The sequence below is a fragment of the Moschus berezovskii genome, chromosome 15 (assembly GCF_049115385.1).
Source record: "Moschus berezovskii isolate FMDL1 chromosome 15, NW_MosBer_1.0, whole genome shotgun sequence".
NCBI classification, from domain to species: Eukaryota; Metazoa; Chordata; class Mammalia; order Artiodactyla; family Moschidae; genus Moschus; species Moschus berezovskii.
The window spans coordinates 60,857,802-60,881,622 of NC_142474.1; the positions used below are offsets into that span (position 1 = coordinate 60,857,802).

The 23,821-nt window shown below is 44.8% G+C and overlaps 1 protein-coding gene across 3 annotated transcripts in view; it reads right to left on the reverse strand.

The window, feature by feature from the left end:
- The window catches only part of MSRB2 (methionine sulfoxide reductase B2), a 29,699-nt gene extending 7,644 nt beyond the window's left edge, over nucleotides 1–22,055 (reverse strand). For all 3 annotated transcript variants that reach the window (XM_055428370.2, XM_055428379.2, XM_055428361.2), the window contains exons 1-3: nucleotides 21,917–22,055; nucleotides 12,846–12,946; nucleotides 5,871–5,947 (exon numbers count right to left, since the gene is read on the reverse strand). In XM_055428370.2, coding sequence (XP_055284345.1) covers nucleotides 5,871–5,947; nucleotides 12,846–12,946; nucleotides 21,917–22,034 — 296 coding nt within the window. In that variant the 5' untranslated portion in view covers nucleotides 22,035–22,055. The remainder of the gene's footprint in view (nucleotides 1–5,870; nucleotides 5,948–12,845; nucleotides 12,947–21,916) is intronic.
- Nucleotides 22,056–23,821: the final 1,766 nt, after the last annotated feature.

The following is a 23,821-nucleotide window of genomic DNA, read 5'->3' on the forward strand; positions in this document are numbered from 1 at the left end:
TTACCCTGTCCAAGTCATAGTTTTCTTACCTGTAACATGGGGACAATAACATCTACATTATAGAGATGCTCTGAGAGCTTAGGGAGCTATGTGCAGTGGAGCACATAGTGATTAATAGGCCGGGGTACCCAGGCTCATCACTGCAGTGCAGTGACCTTCCTGGGAAAGCCCCACAGGAATGAATGATGCTGGGGGTACGGGGTGGGGAGAACAGAGGCGCCAACACAAGGAGCAGGAGGGCAACAAGCAAATCTACTCATCAGAGACCCACTCTCTAAGTACTTTGTTAGGTGAACTCCTTTTCTTTCTTTTTAAAAAAAATTTTGGCCACACTTTGCAGCACGTGGGATCCTAGTTTCCCTAACTAGGGATCGGACCTGCATCCCCTGCATTGGAAGTACAGAGTCTCAACTACTGAACTGCCAGGGAAGTCCCCAAAGATGAACTCCTTTACATCATGCTAGAAGAACAAATTTCAGAAATTTAAATGGCAGGGAAATGGCTCTCTCTATCTGAGGGAGAGACAAGAAATGAATTGTAAATTCTGAAAAAAAAAAAGAGTGAAAAGGGGCAAAGTGGCAAATAACCAAACCCCTAGACTATGAACTCAGAAGGAAGCTCAGTTTAGAGCACAAACCCAGCAGAAAGAGTCTAGGGTAAGTCAGTGACTCAAACACTCCGGTCTTGGGACCCATCTGTTACTAAAACATTATCTCTGAGAGCTTGGTTTACATGAGTTGTGCCCATTAGCACTTAACAAATTAGAAATTATAAGTGAGAGTTTTAAAGACATTTATGCATTGAATTATTTTTAGAAATAATAAATTCATTACAAGCTAACACAACCTATTGTTACAACAGATAATTCTGTTTTCCAAACTGAAACAAACATTTAGTGAGACAAGTTGCACTGTTTTATAACTTTGCAAATCTCTTTTTAAAAAGTTAATTTTTATTGGACTATAGTTGCTTTACAGTGCTGTGTTAGTTTCTACTGTAGAGCAAAATGAATTGGCCAAACATATACAAACGTTCTTTCTTTTTCTGGATTTCCTTCCCATTCAGGTCACCACAGAGCACTGGATAAAGTTCCCTGTGCTATACAGTGGGTTCTCACTGGTTATCTGTTTTACACATAGTATCAATAGTGTGTATGTGTCAACCCCAATCTCCCAGTTCCTCCCACTCCCCCTTTCCCCCTCGGTATCCATATGTTTGATCTCTATGTCTGTCGCTATTTCTACTTTTTGCAAATCTCTTTAAGGTCTAGCCTTAAACAAATGACAATTGAATCTCCAGATGTGCTCATGCATTCAATCTGCTGCAACATTGTTTTGACTGAAGTGTAGGAAGAGGATGTAGTCTCTGGGATGTGTGGGTGTGTGCTAAGTTGCTTCAGTCACGTCCGACTCTGTAACCCTATGGACTATAGCCTGCCAGGTTCCTCTGCCCATGGGATTCTCCAGCCATGAGTACTAGAGTGGGTTGCCATGCCCTTCTCCAGGAGATCTTCCCAACACAGAGATCAAACGCGGGTCTCCTGCGTTGCCAGCAGATTTGTTACCGTCTGAGCCACTAGGGAAGCCCCAGTCTTCTGGATACACAGTTAGAAAAGAAAGCACCTCAAAGAGCCCTGGAAAGATCCCAGGAACTCAGGTACAGCTCTGAGGATGACTTCTGAGAGCCTGGGGAGTGAATCTGGGCTCTAGTATGTCTGTACAACCTTGGCAAGTTATTTAACCTTGTAAAGTCTCTGTTCCCTCGTCCACAGAATATAACAGCATTGTGACCTCACAGGGTTGCTGAGGATTGACTGAGATGCTTTCTTCATTTAGCGTTTTTACCATCGTGTTGGACACATGGTACCTAAGTTAGTGGTTATGATTTAAAAAATATCATTATTACTAGTAGTAACAGGTATCCATGAAATTTGTGCAGCTGTTGGTCCAATTAGAAGTGTCTGCACATTCAGACTGGGGCTTCCTAGGTGGCTCAGTGGTTAAGAATCTGCCTGCCAATGCAGGAGATGTGGGTTCGAGCCCTGGGTTGGGAAGATCCCCTGGAGAAGGAAACAGCAACCACTCCAGTATTCTTGCCTGGAGAATCCTATGGACAGAGAAGCCTGGCAGGCTACAGTCCACAGGGTTGCAGAGTTGGATACAACTGAGCACGTGCACACACACGTAAATTCAGACTGGGTTCTCTGCAACCCCTTTTCTTTCCCAAGGGTTCAAAAATATTCATCTGAGCCACTTTGGTCCAGGGAAAACCATTTTAAATATCCTTTAATCATAGCTTTTCCATCCTCAACATTATATATAAACTAGTGATCATTAAAGCAAATCTGATGGAGAATTATGAATATAATAATTTTTTTAATGAATGAATCTAAGACTAATAAAAAGTCATTTAAAAAGTTTTATGGGAAACAATAAACTTTTATTGATGCAATTAACAGAATCTGGATATTTTACAGGTAATATAAGAGGCCCATCATATATCATTTAAGAGGGAAAACTTAAATATTAAGGGCAATTAGAAATTTCAATATAAATATTTAAATGATTAGCAGATTGTAAGGCCCGCCCTTGAGAAACTAAAACCATTCTGTACCATCTTTACCCTTAAAGGGAGTAAAGCTGTATATCATGTATACTCTTTAAGGGGTTCCTTTTATTTAGTTTTGTTATATGTTTATTTGCTTTGTTTTTGTCATTGTTTCTAGAAACTCCATGGCCCCCAAACCAGCAGCAGAGGCATTTGGTGATAACTGACAGTCCTCATGGTAGAAGAATTACCATTCACTTCAAGGAAAAGGAGCACAGAAAAGGTTAACAATATTACCTAGTTCCTACAACATGTACTATGCCAGGATATACTGTAAAACGGGAACTAACACCAGGCTCTTGGTTTCCTCCTATTCTAAAAAGATTTATGACTGTGAAACATGTGATCTCACAGTAGATTTTAATAAACACATCCAGAATTGGAGAGGAGGAAGGAAGGGGAATAGAGGAAGGGGTCGAAGTCACATAATTCCAAGGTTAATGAAGTGACAGTCTGGAGTCCAGTGCTCTTGACCTGGAAACCCTGGATCAAATGACTCTGAGTTGGACAGTCAGCAGCTCCCCTGGTTCAGCACGAAGGGAAGTCTGCAGGCAGCGAGGAGCCCAGTGGCCAAGTGGCTGTGATCCCTCATCCACTTGATTTCTTAACTGTTTAGTTTTGGTTGACTTTTCACCTCCTATTATTATATTCATAATTCTCCATCAGATTTGCTTTAATGATCACTAGTTTATATATAATGTTGAGGATGGAAAAGCTATGATTAAAGGATATTTAAAATGTTTTCCCCTGGACCAAAGTGGCTCAAATGAATATTTTTGAACCCTTGGGAAAGAAAAGGGATTGCAGAGAACCCAGTCTGGATGTATTTGAAGGGCTGTTCATTTCCTCTCTACCCTTGCTCTCTGTTACTGAGCATGGCAACTGGGGACAGGAAGAGCGGGAAAGCGACAGGCCCAGCAGGAGTCCTGACAGTTATCTACCCTCTTGAACGGGAAGCACTGTCAGGAATATAGTCTTCATTTATAGATTCTCATCAGTTAGCAGAGACTGCTTAGGAGTTCCTCATTAGCAAAAACACTTTCATGTACAAGGCCCTAAGAAGGCTCTGTCTGTAAGAATCTCATTGCTAACATGTATCTGGTGCTTGGCATGTGTCAGGCATTGCTCTGGTGCTTTCATGTGTATTAACGCATACCTCACTTACTCTTCCCAATAGCTTTATGAGCTCAGTACTACTAACATGCTTATTTTACCAGTGGAGAAATCAAGGCACAGAGGGGTTAAGAAACTTGCCCAAGGTCACACAGCAATTAAGCCAGGATGTATATCTACATACTTTGCCACTCCACTACATTGTCTCTCTTATAAACAAATGCATCTTTAACCACACAGAAGATTCTAGAACATAAAAGATTCTTATGAATATATTCTTATTTTTTGCGGACTAAGCTGGAGGAGGAAAAAAAATAGAACAAACTCAAAAGTCCTTAAGAAATGAAAATGGAAACTGCAACTAAAACTAAATGATTAAAAAGAAACAAATAGGTTGGCAGATTGGCAGGTCAGTAAACTGGCCACTTGCTGAAAGGGCTTTTGGAGACCTGGCTGGTTTTATTAGTCTTGGCTGCCGTGGGGATGGTCACTCAACTTCCTTAATTTGGACTAGCATTGTGCTAATACAGTAGCTACTACTCATGGTGGTCTTTCAAGTTTCAATTACCTTAAATGAAATAAGATAAAAAATTCAGTTTTTTAGTCACATCAGCCACATTTCAGGTGTTCAACAGCCACACGTGATTAGTGGCCACCAAAGTGGATGGAGCAGATATAGAACATTTCCATCACTGCAGAAAGTTCTACTGGACAGAGCTTTTTGCTCTGGTCTCTCCAGTCCCTCCCTGCCCCAACACTCTGATTCCCCAACAGAGCCTGCGAGGTGCCCATGCTGGGCACTGGGTAGGAAGAAAGTGTCATCTTTACAGGTGCAGAAACTGGAACACCAATGAAGTCAAAATAACAAAGACTAAAATGTAGGAACATGTTCTCGCAAGGATGACAGTCAAAAGCTAGAAACAGAACCTCTGGCTGCTTACTGCACAATCACAAAGCCATTGTTTATATGTTCACAACACGGTTGTTTGGCTAAAAGCAGGTTGGCCATCCCAAGGTCCCACCTCTCCCCCTTTAAACAGAACCAAAGGTCAAACAGTAACTAACGGTTCAGAAATCTGCATGCATTTTACCATTCCCAGCTTCCCCCAGGCCATCTTCTCAGCCTGACTGCCATCTTTGCTGTCTCTTCACCAGCCACTGACAGAGTGAATGAATCCCGGCAAAGGCCTGCCCTTCTGTGAGCATGAAGGAAAATCAATCCTGATTGTTGCTCATCTTTGTAGGCGGGGCTGGGCTTTCCAAATTCAGCCCCCATTAGCAGCCAGCAGCCCAGGAAAGCACAGCCTGCTGAAAGCCCAGAGCACATAATGAAGCACTGCCTAATGGAAGATTCACAGAGCTGGCTTGATTTATATTTTATTCTAAACCAATTTAGGGTTGATGCAAAAGAAATAAAAAACATCTTTGAACTTCTGAAAAATGGGACTTCAAAGATGTTTTCCTTTCTTCTTCATCGAATCACTTTTTTTAGACTGTTTCCTGCATGTCTAAACAAAAAAGCCTTTGTTGAGAGATTTCAGATCCTGATTGACTTAAAAGAGGCTTTGAAATCAAGGGACAATTAAATTTACTTTTAGCTACATAGAAAAGGCATGGTATTCACTACTGTCAAGCACTGTGGGGAATCTATCCTCATAAAATTCTACATTTCCTAAATTAAATTATAAACCCATTTTTTCCCTGGGAGAGATATAGTTTTAATCACATGGGTCAAGCAAATACCATTATGGTTTAGATGTCTTTAAATACTTTCCCAGGGAAAAAACTAATAGCTTTATCTTAAGGTACCCACCAAGTGTTTTGTTTTTTTTTTTTTTTTTTTGGTTTGCTTTTTGCTATTTCTTGCGGATACAGAAAGAAAGAATATAGGCTAAGATGTTAATACTATAAATAATAATAAGACAGGCAAGAATCTTAAATGAACAGCCCTCCTTATGGTAACCAAGTTAATCGGGAAGGGCAATGAAAAACATGGTATGTATTGGGTTGGTCAAAAAGTTTGTAAGGTCCTATGGAAAAACCCAAATGAATTTTCTAGCCAATCCAATGTTTACCCAAGGCCCCAAAAGACAGAGCAGTGTGAATTTTGAGGCCTACTCTCCTTTGGTACCTCTTGGTCTTTATCTCACCTGAAGAGTGGGCTGTCGCAACACACACAGTGATACATCCCTGGTTCCTTGTTATTCAGGTAGATCCCACTGAAAGGCTGAAAGTAAGTGAAATATATCACTGTTCAGGTTTTCTCATAACACCAGCAGGACATGATATAGCAGATCTAAATCCAAGATTAAGTTCTCCAATAAAGGAATTTTTGTACTAATTTCACAAAGTGCAAGTATCACTGGAGAGAAAATTACAACATGCCCAGTGAAGCAGTCTGCAGGCTTGTTTACGACCGGCCTTTGTTGTGTCAAATATTCAAATTATGACATTAATAATGCTTTGTATTTATATAGCACCTTTCATCCAAGAACATCAAAGGCTGTGAAAAAGCAAGAGAATGGGCCTCTGGACTGTGTTACATCTCGGCCTCCATTTTAAAAGTTAATACAAGAGGAATCTAGTCCACTGACTAAAACACTCTGAAATCTCCAATTAAAGACAGGATATAGCTACATTAAAAAGCAAAGCTCAGTGAGGTTGGGGTTGTGCCTTTAATATGCTTCACATGGTGTTTAGGATACTTCATACTGAATAAATGTTAAATAATGAGCGAGATTCTCCCAGTGCCTAAGTTACTACTTAGATGAAATTACCACGTCAATTGTGGCTTAAGGAGTTTGCAGGTTCCGAGAACAGGAGACTTGAATCAATGAGTGAGCCAAGACTACTATATATTTTTTAAATGTTATTTGGTAAACTGATCTCATTGTTTGGAACAACAACAAAAGACCATTTTTGCCCAATTCCATCTTCTCTATCAAAGAAATTTCAAGAAAGAGAAACTGTTGCATGAGCCTCCTGTGAAAATCCATAAGCAGTGGCTGGTGGCAGGCACTGTCCTACTCTTTGGAAGAGAAGCTGAACACGGATGGGATGGGTCACTGAGTCCCAGAGCTGATTCAGGAAACAAGTGGACCCTTCCCTCTCTAGACAAATGCCCAGTCAAACATTCACATTCCCTGTGGTAGGAGTAACAGCACATTTTCAGGGAGCAGCATAACAGTCAATTTCAAATTAACCTACTGAGCCCACCATCTGGGCACACTTGGATGTTTCCCTCTTTAAAATCCCTAAACTTGGCTGCAGACATCAAACAGTGGTGAGCTGGTCTTTTTCTGGCCTGTCCCCCTGACGGGTTGTACCTCACGCTGGCACAAAGGGGTATGTGGAATGAAGAGGAAGTTTCGCCTCCCTCCCACCTGGGCTGAAGAGACAAACACGCCAAAGGGCTACCCAGATGTGAAGCTGATCTGGAAAGGCCTACTTATGAGATCCGGACAGCATGCTAATATTCACAATATAATGTTTGTTATTGCAGGGACAATTGGACAGAGGAAGTGACAGGGAACTGGTACCACAGTAAGTTAAAAAAAAAATCAGACATAAAAGAATCCTTCACTGACATATTGAATTGACATCTCTCCTCTGCCTCCTGGCCTGATTTCCTACTGTCCACCCTCTCATCCTTTCTCCCTAATTGTATACAAGTCCTGTCATATTAGTTAGGGCCACATTCAGCTTCTATTTCACGTGCTCATTCCAATATTAGTTGAAAACCAAGTGTGTATCCAATGCTGCACTGGGTACTATGGTTGCAGAGATGGAAAAACAAAACAGAACTAAACTAACCCATGTTTTCTGCACTAGGAATTTGCTATCAAGTCAGGAAGAGATGTGAGCTGGCAGTGGTCACACCATGTGACCACAGTTCTGATGGGGAGGTTGGCAGGGAGTAGGGGGTACCACTAGTCCCTTTACTACTAGGGAAGTCTCCATGAAACCTTTCTGGACCAGGTAATGTATGAGATGTCTGAGATCAGGGTTTTCTTTTTCTTTAACCTTTATCATCATTATTTTTTATTGCATGGCTGACTGGTGTTTATTACAGGAAAATGCCAAGACACTAAAGTGAGTTTTGAAGGATGAGAAGGAGTTAATCAGATAAAGGAGTTAATCAGATAAAGAAATTTCACACAGAGCAGCCTGGGCTGGGCTCACGTCACAGAACAGAGCAATGAGGAGAAGGAAGACGGGGTTGCTGGAAAGGCAGGGAGGGCCAGATCATAGCAGCGTTGATCAGACCATGCTTCTCGTTGTTATTCAGGCGCTCAGTCATGTCCGACTCTTTGCCACCCCATGGACTGCAGCACACCAGGCTGCTCTGTCCTTTACTGTCTCCTGGAGTTTGCTCAAACTCATGTCCGTTGAGTCGATGATGCTAAAGAGTTTAAGTGCCATCTTCCTGAAAATGGAAAGCCATTGGAAACTTTTAAACTGGGTGCATACACAATCAGAGCTGGTTTTTAGAAGGAGCACTCAAAGGACAGTCAAACGGCCACCAGTTCAGGCCTGGATTTAACTATGGCAAGAACAGTGGAAATAAAAAGATGAGGATGGATTTAAGAATTGTTTTGAAGAGAGAACTGAAATGAGTGACTGTACAGGGAGGGGGTCAGAGACAGAGACTGAGGCAGAAAGATATCCCCATCCCTGGGTTTTCAAAGTCTATCCTATGGACTAAATGTTTGTGTTGTTTAGTTGATAAGTCACGTCTGACTCTTCTGCAATGCCACGGACTGTAGTCCTCCAGGTTCCTCTGTCCATGGAATTTTCCAGGCAAGAATACTGGAGTGGGTTGTCATTTTCTCTTCCAGGGAATCTTCCTGACCCAGGGATTGAACCTGTGTCTCCTGCATTGCAGATGGATTCTTTTTTTTTTTTGGCAGATGGATTCTTTACTGCTTTACCACAGGGAAACCCCTAAATGTTTGTGTATCCCCCCCAAATTCATGTTTAAGCCCTAACCCCCAAGGTGATGGTATTGGACATGGGGCCTTTGGGAGGTGATTAGTTCATGAGGGTGGAGCCCTCAAGAGTGGGATTAGTGCCTGGGGAAGAAGAGACATGGGAGGGATGACCTCTTTCTCCCCACGTCGGGACACAGCAAGAAGGTGACCATCTGCAAACCAAGAAGAGAGTCCTTATCAGAACCAAATTGCTTGGCACCTTGATCTCGGATTTCTCAGCCCCCAGAACTGTGAGCAACAAATGTTTGTTGTTTAAGCCTCCCCGTCTGTGACATCCTGCTGCTGCTGCTGCTGCTAAGTCACTTCAGTCGTGTCCAACTCTGTGCGACCCCATAGACGGCAGGCCACCAGGCTCTGCCATCCCCGGGATTCTCCAGGCAAGAACACCGGAGTGGGTTGCCATTTCCTTCTCCAATGCATGAAAGTGAAAAGTGAAAGTGAAGCCGCTCAGTCATGTCCGACTCTTCGCAACCCCCATGGACTGCAGCCCACCAGGCTCCTCCTCCGTCCGTGGGATTTTCCAGGCAAGAGTACTGGAGTGGGTTGCCATTGCCTTCTCTGGTGACATCCTGCTGCTGCTGCTGCTGCTAAGTCACTTCAGTCGTGTCCGACTCTGTGTGATCCCATAGACGGAAGCCCACCAGGCTCCCCCGTCCCTGGGATTCTCCAGGCAAGAACACTGGAGTGGGTTGCCATTTCCTTCTCCAATGTGTGAAAGTGAAAAGTGAAAGTGAAGTCGCTCAGTCATGTCCAACCCTTAGCGACCCCATGGACTGCAGCCTACCAGGCTCCTCCATCCATGGGAATTTCTAGGCAAGAGTACTGGAGTGGCTTGCCATTGCCTTCTCCGAGGACATCCTGCTAGAGAAGCCCCAAACTGACTAAGACTCTGTGTGCACCAACGCAGCCTTTCCCTTCTTTGGTCTTGTCAATACTACACACCTGTTGGAAACAGATGATACACTTAAATGACGTGCAGGTTATTTCACAGAGAACTATTTACAAAGATGGGGACAGGGCCAGTGGATACCAGCCAGGGAAGGTGAAGCATCCCTGGGCCAGTGACTGAGAACACACTGCCCTACTGGCCTGTGGGGCACAGAGTGGGCAGAACCCATGGGGCCAAAGCTGGAGGGGCGGGCTGCCTGTGGGAGTGGGGGGCGGGGAGGCTGCAAGCTGTGTGGGAGGAACACAGCCCCAGGGGACCCTCAATGCCTGTTTTTCTACTGTGTCCTCTGATCTTGCTGGCATCTCCCAGGGGCCAAACTCAATCAGGAGTCAAGAGGGCAAGGGAGCTGCTTAGCCTTCCCAGAGTTCAGAGCAGAGGGAACCATGTGGATGGCAGATCTGGAAGGCAAACAGTAACCTGCACAAAACCTAGCTTCTACTGACATTTGACTTTAAAAAAATATTTATTTATTTGACTGCACTGGATCTTAGTTGTGGCACATGAGATCTTTAGTTGTGACATGTGAACTCAGTTGGGGCATATGGGATCTAGTTCCCTGACCAGGGATCGAACCTGGGCCCCCTACATTGGGTATGCGGAGCCTTAGCCACTGGACCACTGGGGAAGTCCCTGATATTTGATTTTTAGTTACTGCTCAACTAGTCTGTGAACCTCCTTTTCGTACCTGGCAGAGGGCTAGCAGGTTACTGCTGCCCAACAAAAAGCACATGCAACTGAATTTTAATTTTGAGTCACCAAATAGAAGGCTGAGGTGTTTCCCTTCTCTTTTCTTAGCCTCATGGAGCTTATGGAGGCTTATCGTTCTGCAGCATTCTAAAAAGTTACATGTGGAAATGAATCAACTGAAAGGGATTTATAACATTACTTAAAATAATGGATGATGCTCATTTTGTAAAATGGCCAAATGCAGAGTATAACACACCATCTGTTTGAGAATCCCATGTATTTATTCTCCTAAACATCTGGCAGCTTATCTTCAGGCTGCCACTTCCAACTCCAAACCCTGTGTGGCTCTATCCTTCAGAATAGGGCTGACTTACAATGCTCTGGGAAGACACACAACTGCTCAGGGAATCACAGGTAGCTCTCTTGTGCTATCTGCATAATGGCTAGTATAAGTGTCTTTCCTGGGCTTACGTGGTGGCTCAGTGGTAAAGAATCCATCTGCCAATGCAAGAGATTCAGGTTCACATCCTGGGTCACGAAGATCCCATGGAGGAGGAAGTGGCAACCTGCTCCAGTATTCTTGCCTGGAGAATCCCATGGACAGAGGAGCCTGGTAGGCTACAGTCCATGGGGTTGCAAAGAGTCAGAAACGACTGAGCGCACACACACATAAGGAGTACCTGCCCTATGCTGGGCTCTTTTCCAGGCACTGGAGACCCAGCCATCAACAACAAAACTGACCAGCTAAACAACAACAACAGTCTCTTTCTGAGGGAAGCCTTTACTAAAATCCCACCCACAGGAAGTTTTCAATAATACCAGTATTTCACCAGAATCTATGGGATCTTCTGGTCTATCTAATGACTTTGGATTGGCAGTGAAGTTGAAGGTGAGACCATGATTATATGGCTCCAGCACATGGATAGCTTACCTGAATTTTGCAGGAACCGCTAACTTCAAAGATATAAATATCCTACAACATTCAAATCCGCTGTGCTGTGGTCCACTCTAGGGGGTCTGCTTCACAAATGAAAATATCTACTAACCTGGCTCAGTAGCTATTTTCCAGTGGTCATATTTGGGCCTAAGACAAATGACTTGCTGTGAAATGCAGCATGGTAAAAATGGTACTATACTGAGTAGCCACTGAGGGCTGCTTTCTCAGGAAAGGAAAGAAAGCCAAGGTTATTGAAGACAGTTTCAGTAATATGTCCCCCTCTTGGCCTACAGTCATTCAACAGTCCCAACGCTTGATTTTTTTGAGCACCCACTATCTGCAGGATATGTCATGTGCTAGGACAGCAGGTACTGAGCAGGGAAAACCCAGCCTGGGCTGGGGGAAGGCTTCCAGTTGGGGGTGAGATTGGGGCCAAGAGCTGAAAGGTGGGTTTGAATGAATTGGAGTTGGAGGAGGACACAGGGTGAAAGGGCCTGAAGTGGGGGAAAGCCCAGGGTCTTGGAGCTGAATGAGGAAAGATGGCCAGATCTGAGGATGGGGGTGGGAGGTAGGGGCCAGAGCTTCAGGGCCTTATTAGCCACTTTTAAACTTTTTTCTTTTACTTTGAAAACAAGAATTTAGAGTAGGGGGTGATGTGGTCAGATCTGTTTTCAAAAGATCTCTGAGAGCCGGGAGGAGAAAGGCGAGGTGAGGAGCAAGGACAGCTGTGAGGAGCACAGCTGAGGCAGCTGCTTTTGAGCAGGGATGGTGGGGCCTGGACCAGCCTACAGGGGAGAGCGGCGGTGAGAAGCAGGGTGATGAGAAGGTCATTCAGGAGGCTGAGTGGGTGGACTGGCCGCCGGAGGGCAGTGTTCAGAGAGAGGTTTCTGGCTTGCATAACTGGATGAATATTCATGGCCAGAGGAGAACTGTGGAGGGTGCCAGATTAGTATATAAAATGATGAGCTTTTTAAATTTCAATTGGAGGATAATTCGGAGAAGGCAATGGTACCCCACTCCAGCACTCTTGCCTGGAAAATCCCATGGATGGAGGAGCCTGGTAGGCTGCAGTCCATGGGGTCGCTAAGAGTCAGACACGACTGAGCGACTTCACTTTCACGCATTGGAGAAGGAAATGGCAACCCACTCCAGTGTTCTTGCCTGGAGAATCCCAGGGACGGGGGAGCCTGCTGGGCTGCCATCTATGGGGTCACACAGAGTCGGACACGACGGAAGCGACTTAGCAGCAGTAGCAGCAGCAGGAGGGTAATTACCTCATGATGGTTTTTACCATACATCACCATGAATCAGCCATAGGCATACATGTGTTCCCTCTCGCCTGAACCCACCCTCCCACTTCCCTCATCCCTCCAGCACTGGCTTTGGATGCCCTGCTTCATACATCAAACTCCCACTGGCTATCTATTTTACATATGGTAAGGAGAAGGTGGGATGATCTGAGAGAACAGCAACAAGTTAGGTTTTGTAGTGAGAGCGATTCCAATTGGTCATGCACCGCACCCAACACATCTACTCAGAAACTGAAATGAGTGTAGCTTACCGGCTCCGTCCCTTTTTCTCTCGTGACATGGAACTGCTCTGGTGTCAGCTTCTTCTGCCACTCACTCTTGGAGAGAGCCGGCTGACGTTTTGTAAGAGACCCTGTATTGTTAAACAGGAATTTCAAAAAATGAAAAAAGCAAGGAATACTGAGGTTGACTTCCTTGGATTTGTCTAAGAAAATTTAGTTGTTTCCCAAAGAATGAGAGTCATGCCTTCACTACAGATATTTGTATTTTGTTTCTTTGTATTTCATTGCATTGATTAGACTTTCAAAACAACTACTCTGTAAGAATGTACTTAATAGCAGTGGTTGACAAACTGCAAATTATTAGATGGGTGCTATTGGCTTCAAATGAAGTCTTTGATCAAGTTACGGATTTTATATATTTCTATATTATTAAAATATATTTTGCTTCAAGAAAAAAACCAGGAAGGCACAATGACCTTTTCTTGCTAAGCCTCTCTCCTCAAGTGCACCAGTTGCCAGCAGAACACACCATAACATCCCCCCCTGCCCACTCCCAACCTTTCCTTCTTCACAGAGACCAGAAGGTTCAGGTACAAAATGCTGTAATTGACTCATTAGTTTAGTAAGAGATGAGTAACAAGCAGAGAGCCAGTTTTCCAGTTACTGGGGCACAGAAGTTAAAGGGACGGCTGAAATATGAAATAAAGCAGAATAAATTCTCCTTGGTTTGCTAAGGGTAGAAATCAGTCCCTCTTCCTTTACTACGTTCAAAGGAGTATTTCCTGTCAGGATACAGCTGCGAGTAGCTGTGAGACTAGAGAGAAAAGATCATTGAGCCACTGGGTTATTAATGCTCTCTTCCTTGGTGGTTTATAAAGATATCTCTGATTTTGTTCATCAAAGCAGGTCTCTATTAAAAATTCTTCTGGTGTGAAAAAAAGAAGACTCCTACAGCACACATTCCTGAAAGGGAAACTGAGACCTACCATAATCTATGATTGGGCTTCATGGTTTTTATCCACTTGTGTCTTCCTTTCTTCTGCTTCCTACAGCTTCTATGTTACTTTTATTCCAATGAGTATAAACAAAGTAACTAGGACAATACTCTCTTTGGCCAAAGGGTGCGGGGTGGTGGGGAGAAGGTGGGAAGTCTAACGTCTATTATAGTTCTAATCATCCAATGTTAATATGAAAGGATCGTATCATCTGCACACCTCAACTTACACAAGAGAAAACAGAGTAGTGATAGAAGGCTTGGAAGGTGGCATTTCGGCACAGAGTTGAAGGAAATTTAAACAAACACATCAGATGAATACCTGGAAGACCATTGCAGGCAAGAGAAGCAACAGGCTGGGTGTGCCTGGCATGTCCTATGAACAGCAAGGAGCCCGGAGTGACTTGGGTGGAGTCAGCAGGGAAGGTTAATAGAAATGAGAACAGACAGATCTGGGGGATCTGGGGGCCAGATCACTTAGGGCCTTGAAGACTATTATTTCAGTTAAGGCTGAGCTGGGTCTTCGAGGCTGCGCTGGATTTTCTCTAATTGCGGTGAGTGGAGGCTATGTTTTATTATTGTGCGTGGGTTTGTCACTGAGTTGCAGAGCACGGGCTCTAGATGCGTGGGTTTCAGTAGTTGCAGCACGTGGGCTCAGTAGTTCTGGTGCACAGGCTTAGCTGCTCCAAGCCATGTGGGATCTTCCCAGACCAGGGATCGAACTCATGTCCCCTGCACTGGCAGGTGGATTCTTAATCACTGGCCCACCAGGGATGTTCAGGCCTTGAAGGCTTTTGTAAGAACATTGGCTTTTGTTCTCAATGAGTTTGGAAGGCAGTGGAAGGTTAGCAGAGGCATGGAATGATCAAACATATTTTAAAAGAATTAGTGGCAGACATTCAAAAAAAAAAAAAAAAAATGAAGCAGGGTAAAGGCTGAAACAGAAGAACCATTACAGAGGCAGGCCAGCTCTGAGAACTGTGGCAGCGTATGTCATGGCTGCAGTCTGATCATCATGTTTACTTCTTCCATCTGGTGGGGGTTTCAGTATCTGTAAGACAGCTCACAGGCTATGGCTCAGAATATTATCTGTATCCCTTGCTGAAAGGCAGAGACCTGCATTGGGGTTGCAGCAGTGCAGTGGCTTAGAAGTGATCAGTCGGTGGACACAGTCTGATGGTGGAGCCGGGGAATCTGCCGACGGGCCAGTTGTGGAGATGAGAGAAAGCAAAGGTTGAGAGTCATAAGCCACAGCTTCTGGGCTCTGGAAGATGGGGAAGACTTCAGGAGGAGTAGGTTTGGAAACATGGTTTTGAATTTGTTAACTTTTAAAATGCCAATCAGGTATTCAGGTGCAGGTGTCAAGTAGGCAGTTGGCTATATAGATACACAGAGGGAGAAGTCTAAGGTGGAAATGTGAACTTTAGGATTCCTCAGCCTGAAGCTGTTTTTTATCTTGGGGGCTGGAAGAGCCTCAAGTCAGTGAGTGTAGACAAAACAGAAAGGCCTGAGGATTGTACTCTGAGGCTCTCCTCGATCCACAGGTTGAAGATACATGGAGGCAAGCAGAGAGCTGGGAAGGAAACTGTGAGAGGCAGTGTCCTGGTGAAATGGAGCAGGGCCCTATGGTCCTTCCCTAACATGTCCTGTCTGCCTTTTGTCTGTGAAATAACTTTAGCCAAAGAATAAGTTTAATCAGGAACTTCCCTGGACTCTGAGCTCCCAGTGCAGGTAGCAGGTAGAACTAGATTCTACCTGTCACAACTAAGATCCCAGAAGAGCCAAATAAATAAGTATATTAACAGCAACAACAACATTTAATCAAGAGAAGTGAGAAAATACAGAAACAAGAGTCAAATGAGACAAAATAATAATTTAGTCATTAAGCAAAGTGAAGGACTTTTAGTTCCTTCTCAAGGGATACAGGTAATATTCTGAGCCATGTAGCCTGTGAGCTTAGACCAAAACCCCCACCAGGTGCAAGAAGTAAACATGGTGATCAGACTGCAGCCATGACATAAACCACCACAGTTCTCAGAGCTGGCCTGGAAATAGGAACAGACCTACCCTGGAGCTGAAGATGAACTGTACTTGAAACAATCAGTGACACTGATTAGATCACCACATAAGCAATTTCAAGATGACTGTCAGAGCTGACCGTGCTGTTTCTGCATGTGGCCCCCTCCCATCACCTACAAAAGCTCTTGCGCACTGAAGGGGTGGCGGGGGAGTCAACCTTCGGACAGGAGTCCTCCTCGCCGCTGCCCCGCCAAGCCCAGGTTGCTGGCCTCTGAAATCAAGCAAACTTCCCACCATTCTCGCCTCTTTACTGGGAGCCTACTCGCAGCTAGACTTTTCGGTTCTCATTAGGGCACCACCGCGTTCTCGCAACACCTGGCCCGCAGGGCTTTCCTGAGCAGCGCTGCGGCCAAGACGACGCGCCAGGGAGGCCGAGAGGAGCTGCTGCTCTGGCTTGCTGCCCCAAGAGGCGGGTATGAGGGAATGTTCCCAGCAGCTGCCGAATCCATTTTGCAATTTCGGGCATCCTCCCTGTTTCTCCGTGGCTCGTACACTTTTCCTCGGTGGAATCGAAACGTGTCTGGATGAGCTGAAGACTCCAAGACTCAGTAAGTCAGTCCACCGGTGTGCAGCTGGGCCAACTTCTCTTTGAGCACAAAGTACTGTTTGGGCATTTTGCCAATTGGCTCTGACATGGGTGTGATGTCGAGGAGCGTTTGTGTTGGGGACTCTGTATTGGTTATTGTCTTGAAGGATTTGTAGCAGTTCCGTCTTCTGGTGTGTGAGTGTATATTCCATTTGCGTGACTGATATCTTTCTTGCCTTTTATAAAATGGGAGATGTGGTTCAATTTATTTGAAAAATTTTAGCTGCTGCTGCTGCTAAGTCACTTCAGTCGTGTCCGACTCTGTGTGACCCCATAGACGGCAGCCCACCAGGCTCCGCCATCCCTGGGATTCTAATTAAAGGAAAAGAAAGAAATTTTTTTCAACAACATATGGCAACAGTATTCTTTAGACTCCAAGAAAAAAATGGGTTAAGATGAAACTCTTCTGAAATTCCAAAACTGGTTCTTTTTGCATATGCAGTTATGAAATATGTCCATAAGTCTGCCTTACGTAAGTGTTGGTATAACAGTTCAATTACTTTTGGGGGGGGGGGGTTTAAGGCCTTGGAAGGAAAGTTATGACCAGTCTAGATAGCATATTAAAAAGCAGAGACATTACTTTGCCAACCAAGGTCCGTCTAGTCAAGGCTATGGTTTTTCCTGTGGTCATGTATGGATGTGAGAGTTGGACTGTGAAGAAAGCTGATCACCAAAGAATTGATGCTTTTGAACTGTGGTGCTGGAGAAGACTCTTGAGAGTCCCTTGGACTGCAAGGAGATCCAACCAGTCAATTCTAAAGGAGATCAATCCTGGGTGTTCATTGGAAAGACTGATGCTAAAGCTGAAACTCCAATACTTTGGCCACCTCATGCGACGAGTTGACTCACTGGAAAAGAGTCTGATGCTAGGAGGGATTGGGGGTAGGAGGAGACGGGGACGACAGAGAATGAGATGGCTGGATGGCATCACCGACTTGATGGACATGAGTTTGGGTGAACTCTGGGAGTTGGTGATGGACAGGGAGGCCTGGCGTGCTGTGGTTCATGGAGTCGCAGAGAGTCGGACATGACTGAGCAACTGAACTGAACTGAACTGAAGGCTTTAAAGGGTTAAAAATTATAATATGTAATTAAAGTTACTAAAAATGATGAGGGGGCACTTCAGTGTGTAAAGCAAGTGGGATACGTGTTGTTGGTGAGAGAAGGTATAAAGAATGGAGGTGTTTTTTGTTGAGGAAAAATGATAGTAATTTTGTCCTGGAGCTGGTTGTGATCTCGGAGGGGAGAGCAGTGAGTGGCTCTGAAGAGAAAGCTTAGTTTCCTGCCCAGCTTCCCTGGTGGCTCAGAGGTTAAAGAGTCTGCCCGCAATGTGGGAGACCTCGGTTCGATTCCTGGGTTGGGAAGATCCCCTGGAGAAGAAAATGGCAACCCACTCCAGTGTCTTGCCTGGAGAATCCCATGGATGGAGGAGCCTGGTGGGCTACAGTACACGGGGTCGCAGAGTCGGACATGACTGAGCGACTTCAGTTTCACTTTCACCTGGATGAAAGCCAGGAATCCTAGCCAGCAGACCACCAGGGGTAAGAGCTTAGAAGCAAAGTGGTCCTGGCTCCTTCCCTCATTTGAAAGCAAGAATGTTTCAAGGAGGCAGAAACTGTAAAAACAGGTATAAAGTTTATCATTAGAGTACACAGCACAGTAAGTGGGAGGGCATACAGATAAATCATTTGTTATTTAAAGACAGAAGAAGAAATACACAGCTGGAGAGAAGGGGCATGGGTACTCTCTCTAACAAGGAGGGGGGCAGAAGAAGTAAGGCAGAAATACACACCCAGAGAGGAGTAGAATTTGGTTTCCTGAATGAGAAGCCAGTAAAAAGGTGATTTAAATCCCTTAATTGGACAGTCCTTCCCCATCTTTGTTTACTTTTGGCCAATTATTTTTTTTTCCACAACTGACTGGTCCTTGGACCCTCCCCATGATGAGTGCACAACTTTTTGCTAAGATGGATCCCATCTCAGAGACCAGGGGGTGCATGTCCATGCTTATTATAGGGTGGGGCCCCCTCCCTTTTCGACCCCCAAGAAGCCTTCCTGAGCATGTGTAGACAGGGAAGTTTTCTTTGACCTCAGGAGTCGACACCTTATCTCTTTAGCCGACCTCAGTTTTTGCCACTAGCTTTGTCACTGGAGGCTTTGGGTGAGAAAAAAGTTTGAATTTTATTCCACTTGACAAACACCAGCTGTCTAACCCAGGGGCCTATGTATCTCCTACCTCAGTTGTTTCTGGATGGGGACAACTCATATGGATACAAAAAGTGATAAAAGGTTTGTGAAAAAAGGGAACTTTGAGAAGAGTTTGCAGAGACATTACTTTGTCAACCAAGGTCCGTCTAGTCAAGGCTATGGTTTTTCCAGTGGTCATGTATGGATGTGAGAGTTGGACTGTGAAGAAAGCTGATCGCCGAAGAATTGATGCTTCTGAACTGTGGTGCTGGAGAAGACTCTTGAGAGTCCCTTGGACTGCAAGGAGATCCAACCAGTCAATTCTAAAGGAGATCAGTACTGGGTGTTCATTGGAAGGACTGATGCTAAAGCTGAAACTCCAATACTTTGGCCAGCTCATGTGACGAGTTGACTCACTGGAAAAGACCTTGATGCTGGGAGGGATTGGGGGTAGGAGGAGAAGGGGACGACAGAGAATGAGATGGCTGGATGGCATCAATGACTCGATGGACATGAGTTTGAGTGAACTCCGGGAGTTGGTGATGGACAGGGAGGCCTGGCGTGCTGTGGTTCATGGGGTTGCAAAGAGTTGGACACGACTGAGCGACTGAACTGAACTGAACTGAGAAGAGTTTTATATGTTGTCAGGAGTGATTAAGACTCAGTTCAGTTCAGTTCAGTTGCTCAGTCATGTCCGACTCTCCGCGACCCCATGAATCACAGCACGCCAGGCCTCCCTGTCCATCACCAACTCCCGGAGTTCACTCAAACTCATGTCCACAGAGTCGGTGATGCCATCCAGCCATCTCATTCTCGGTCGTCCCTTTCTCCTCCTGCCCCCAACCTTTCCCAGCATCAGAGTCTTTTCCAGTGAGTCAACTCATCGCATGAGGTGGCCAAAGTATTGGAGTTTCAGCTTTAGCATCAGTCCTTCCAATGAACACCCAGGATTGATCTCCTTTAGAATGGACTGGTTAGATTAGACTGGATTTAACTAGGCAAATATACTTCGTTATTAATAGTAAGCTGGTATAAAAGTAGAATTTGGTTTTCTTTCTCCTTGTTAAGAGATCAAAACTTTCCTGGAATATTGAGGTGCTTTAGACAACAGATTGTAAGTTTCTATCCCTAGCTAACTTTGAGTATCCCAAAGGGCCTATAGGCATCTCAGAAGAAATGTTAAAGTAACTAGGATTATTTGGTATGTAAATTATATAGAAAACATTTGATTAACTTTCAGGTCATAATGCTGAACTGGGTAAGAAATTTAAAGAATTCTCATGGAAGGTATTGTTTTGCTTCAAAGCATATTTTTGACCCCAGTGTTTGGGATGGAAGTTATCACAGAGTATAATCACTTACTATGTGTACCACTGCTGGTTTTAAGTTTACTGCTAAAAGTACATGTACAATGCTTGTGTGACAACTGTATATAAGTGATAAAATGTATAGACTATAAAATGTCTCCCTGTCAGCATATCTCTGTATTTGTTATGTCTGATTAGTTTTCCTTTAAAGTGGATAATTAAGTCCACAGCAAAGGGTTGAATATAGCTACACTTTGATCCTTTCCATTTATTTATGTAATTATAACTAATGCTTATTGTATACCTACTAAGCACCAATATTGTGAAAAAACATGTTTAGTTTTTTTCATTTATTCTGTGTAATAACCCTACTATTATCATTATCCTTATTTTATAAAGAAAAAAACAGGCTTACACTTACCAAGTTTAAGACATGCTCAAAGACACACAGTGGGTGTGGTACTGTCAACACTGGAGCCCCTTAACCACAAAACTATTAGCTGCCTATCATTCTCAATGGTTGCCTACTAGTTTGTTGAATTGAACTTTCATGGTTTACTTAAGCATTCCTTAACTGATAGATATTTGGGTTATAGCCAGTTTCTCCTTCTTGAGAGTAGTGCTGTTAAAAGCATCTCTGCAAATATAACTTTGTTCTTCTTTTGAATTATTTCCTTAGAATAAATTCCCAAGAGTGGGTGTCTGATAAGTGAGCAGTTCCTGTTAAGTATTGGTGTCTGGCCAAATTTTAATGTTGCTGAAGAACCTCAGATTCCAGGGCAATTTATTAGGCTGTTTCCGACAGCACTAAGTACAAACATAAAGGGCAAATTTCCGCTGAAACCACCACCCTCTAAAGGGGAGTGAGGAGGGCTCCAGCCCAGATCTGTGATGCCTGAACCACCACCTGTAGTTCTCAGGAAATCAACACTTAGCACTGAGTGGGCAAAGAACAAATAGGAGATTGGCTGACTAGAGACACGAGGAGGGGTCTGAAGTCCGTGACCCCAAGTCATATTTGATTAGCTCGCATTGCACCCTGCCAGGGTTTTTATTTATTTAATACTATATTTTGAAATTTTCAGGGGATAAAAAGAATTCCGAGTGACTGGGTACATTTATAGCACAGATATTTATCTTTAAATATCTTCAATGGACATAAAACAAATGGATTCCAAGATGGGCTAGCTGGGGCAGTTGCCCAGAAAGGCAATCAACACATGGCACTGTGTTCCCCCAAACTGGACATGAAATACAGTGCCAACTGACCCAAGATCCCATTAGAGTCCCCTTTAGTGACTGTACTAAAGGATGACGTGTCAGCGTGCCCCAACCCCACAGAGCAGCCAAAGCCATGTCGTAGAAGAAATGCACACTTTTCCCCGGTCTGTGTCACAGCCACTGACTAACGATGGTTATCAGGTTAGAGGTGGGGGAGGGATTACGAGTCCCCACGTTTCCCCTGGGTCCTGGAAACACAGAAATAGAGGTCAGGGAGCAGATCCACAGGCATGCAAAGTTAGAACTGCCTGCTTCTGAGACGCGGAAAGCAGCAGGCATGACTGGACGAGGGGGCCAGTGTAATTAACAGAGCAGGGGGTGGCTGCAGCAGAGAGCGCTCTGGGCGGGCTGCTGACCCAACCCCGCCGTCCTTCACCTGGAAGCCCGGCTCCAGAGTACATTTTATACAAAAAAACTAAACAAGTATGTGTGCACGTGGGAGGAGAGGACCTATACTTTTCCACAAACGCTCATACGGGGCAGGGACTCCCCCGCCCACGCCCCTGCAAGTTTACAGCCCGCGGTCGGTCCTTAGATGGCAGGGGGTGGGCGGGCAGGAGCGCCCCAACGGAGCCTCCGGAGAATGGACGAGTCAGGTCCAGGACCGGCCGGCTGGGGAGAACAAAAATCGAAAGCCGGGAGGTGGGGACGGGGCCTGCGAGGCCTACCTGCTCGCGGGGATCCAGCACCTGCGCGGAGGCCGCCGCAGTCCGCTCGGCCCCGCGCAGCCCACCCGGGCGCCTCTCGGAGGGGCAGGCCCCGCAGAGCCCGCAGGAGGCGCGCCATGACGCTGAGCGCGGCCGGGCGGAGCCCATGTGACAGCCCCGCCCACTCGCGTAGAACCCGCCCACGCCACGGCCCCGCCCACTCGCGTAGAACCCGCCCCCGTCCTCGAGACTCGGCTCCGCCTCCTCCCCTTTTCCGCTCCTGTCGGTGCTGCAGCCACTACGACGCTCCAGCCACCAGGACGCTCCGCCTTTTTTTACTTTCCTGAGCTCCTGCTGCCGCACTCCTCCCCTGCTCCATCCCTCCTCCTAATCCCTTTCTGCTCCTGTCCCTACCTGTCTCCCCTTGGCCTTCTCTGTTGCGGCTCCTCCTCTGGTCCCAGCTAACTGCATGCATTCCCACTCTGCTCCCCACCCCCAGCCGACTAATCTGTTTTAATTGGTTTGCATTTTCTAGAATTGCTTGTAAATGGAACCATTTTGGGGGGTCTGGTTTCTTTCATGCAGAATAAATGTCTTGACGCGCCTTTCAGTTTTTGCATGGAGCAACCGTTCACTCCTTGTTAGTGCTGAGTACTATTCTATTTATAGCCATACCACATGTACTTATCTAGTAACTTGCTGATATGTATACAGTTTCCAATTTTTCCTTATTAGAGATAAAGCTGCTGGGAACATTTCTGTACAAATCTTTGTGTTACTGACCACAGTTCTTGGACTAGAAATTGATAAAGAGGCCAGATAAAAAATTCAGACAAGGCTTAACTGGGACTTGTGCTGCAACACGAGAGAGTGAAAACAAGTAACAGGTGCCCTTGATCCCTCCCTGAGCAGGAGTGAGCTGCTTCCTTATATGGAGTGAGGGTAGGGGCGGGTCCAGGGGTCATGCTGGACGGGTTCTTTGGGTGGTTTGCCCACTCTCTTGATGGTGCTATATGCAGGGTGTATGTGCAGTACCTTTTGCTCCTGGCTCCTCAGCAATGGAAGTTGAGATTTTGGTCTTTTTGTACCTTGTTGTTCATAATTTGTCCCAATTGCATGCACTTATTTTTTAGTCCCTTACAGTTTCTTTGTATTTTGTTCCTGGAGGAGACGTTTGTCCAGGTGCAAGCAAAGTGTTCCAAGCCCCAGGTCCCAGCCTGTCTCATTTGTATGAACATGTGATTTCCTTTCTCTTGGGTAAATAACTGGGAATTGAATGACTAGGTTATAAGTGTAACTTTTAAAAACTACTAAATGTTTTCCAAAGTGGTTGTTTCATCTTCCATTCTAGGGAGGGCCACCAGTCTTACAGACTCCACCAAGGCTCCTGTCTTCCAGAAACACCGTCACAGATACACCCAAATTATATTTAACCCATTGCCTGAAAATCTGCTGGCTCGGTCAAATTGACCCGTTTAATTAACCATCACAGTCCCAAATTGGAAAAATAAATAGGAAAACAATAAGGGGAGTGATGTAATAATCTACAAAGATTTACTGTTATGAATGTAAGGAAAATTAATATTATCTATGTGGACAATACTCAGCTCTGATTGGATCGATGGCTAAAGGATATGAGCAGATGTTTTGCACAGGAGAAAATACAAATAGTGAACAAACACTTGGGAAAATGTTTAGCTTCCCTAGTAATTAAAGAGTTGCAAATTGGAACAGCCTAATACACTACTTCCTATATATTAAATAATAGATTTTTTTTAAAACCAAAATTAACAGTGCTTTGGAAACTCAGGCATACCCATGCATTGCCTCTATTTAGAGGCATAATTTTTCTGGAAAGAAATCTGCAACATTATAGAATTCATCATATCCTTCCATGTGGCAAATCTGTTCTGGGGAGCAAATCCC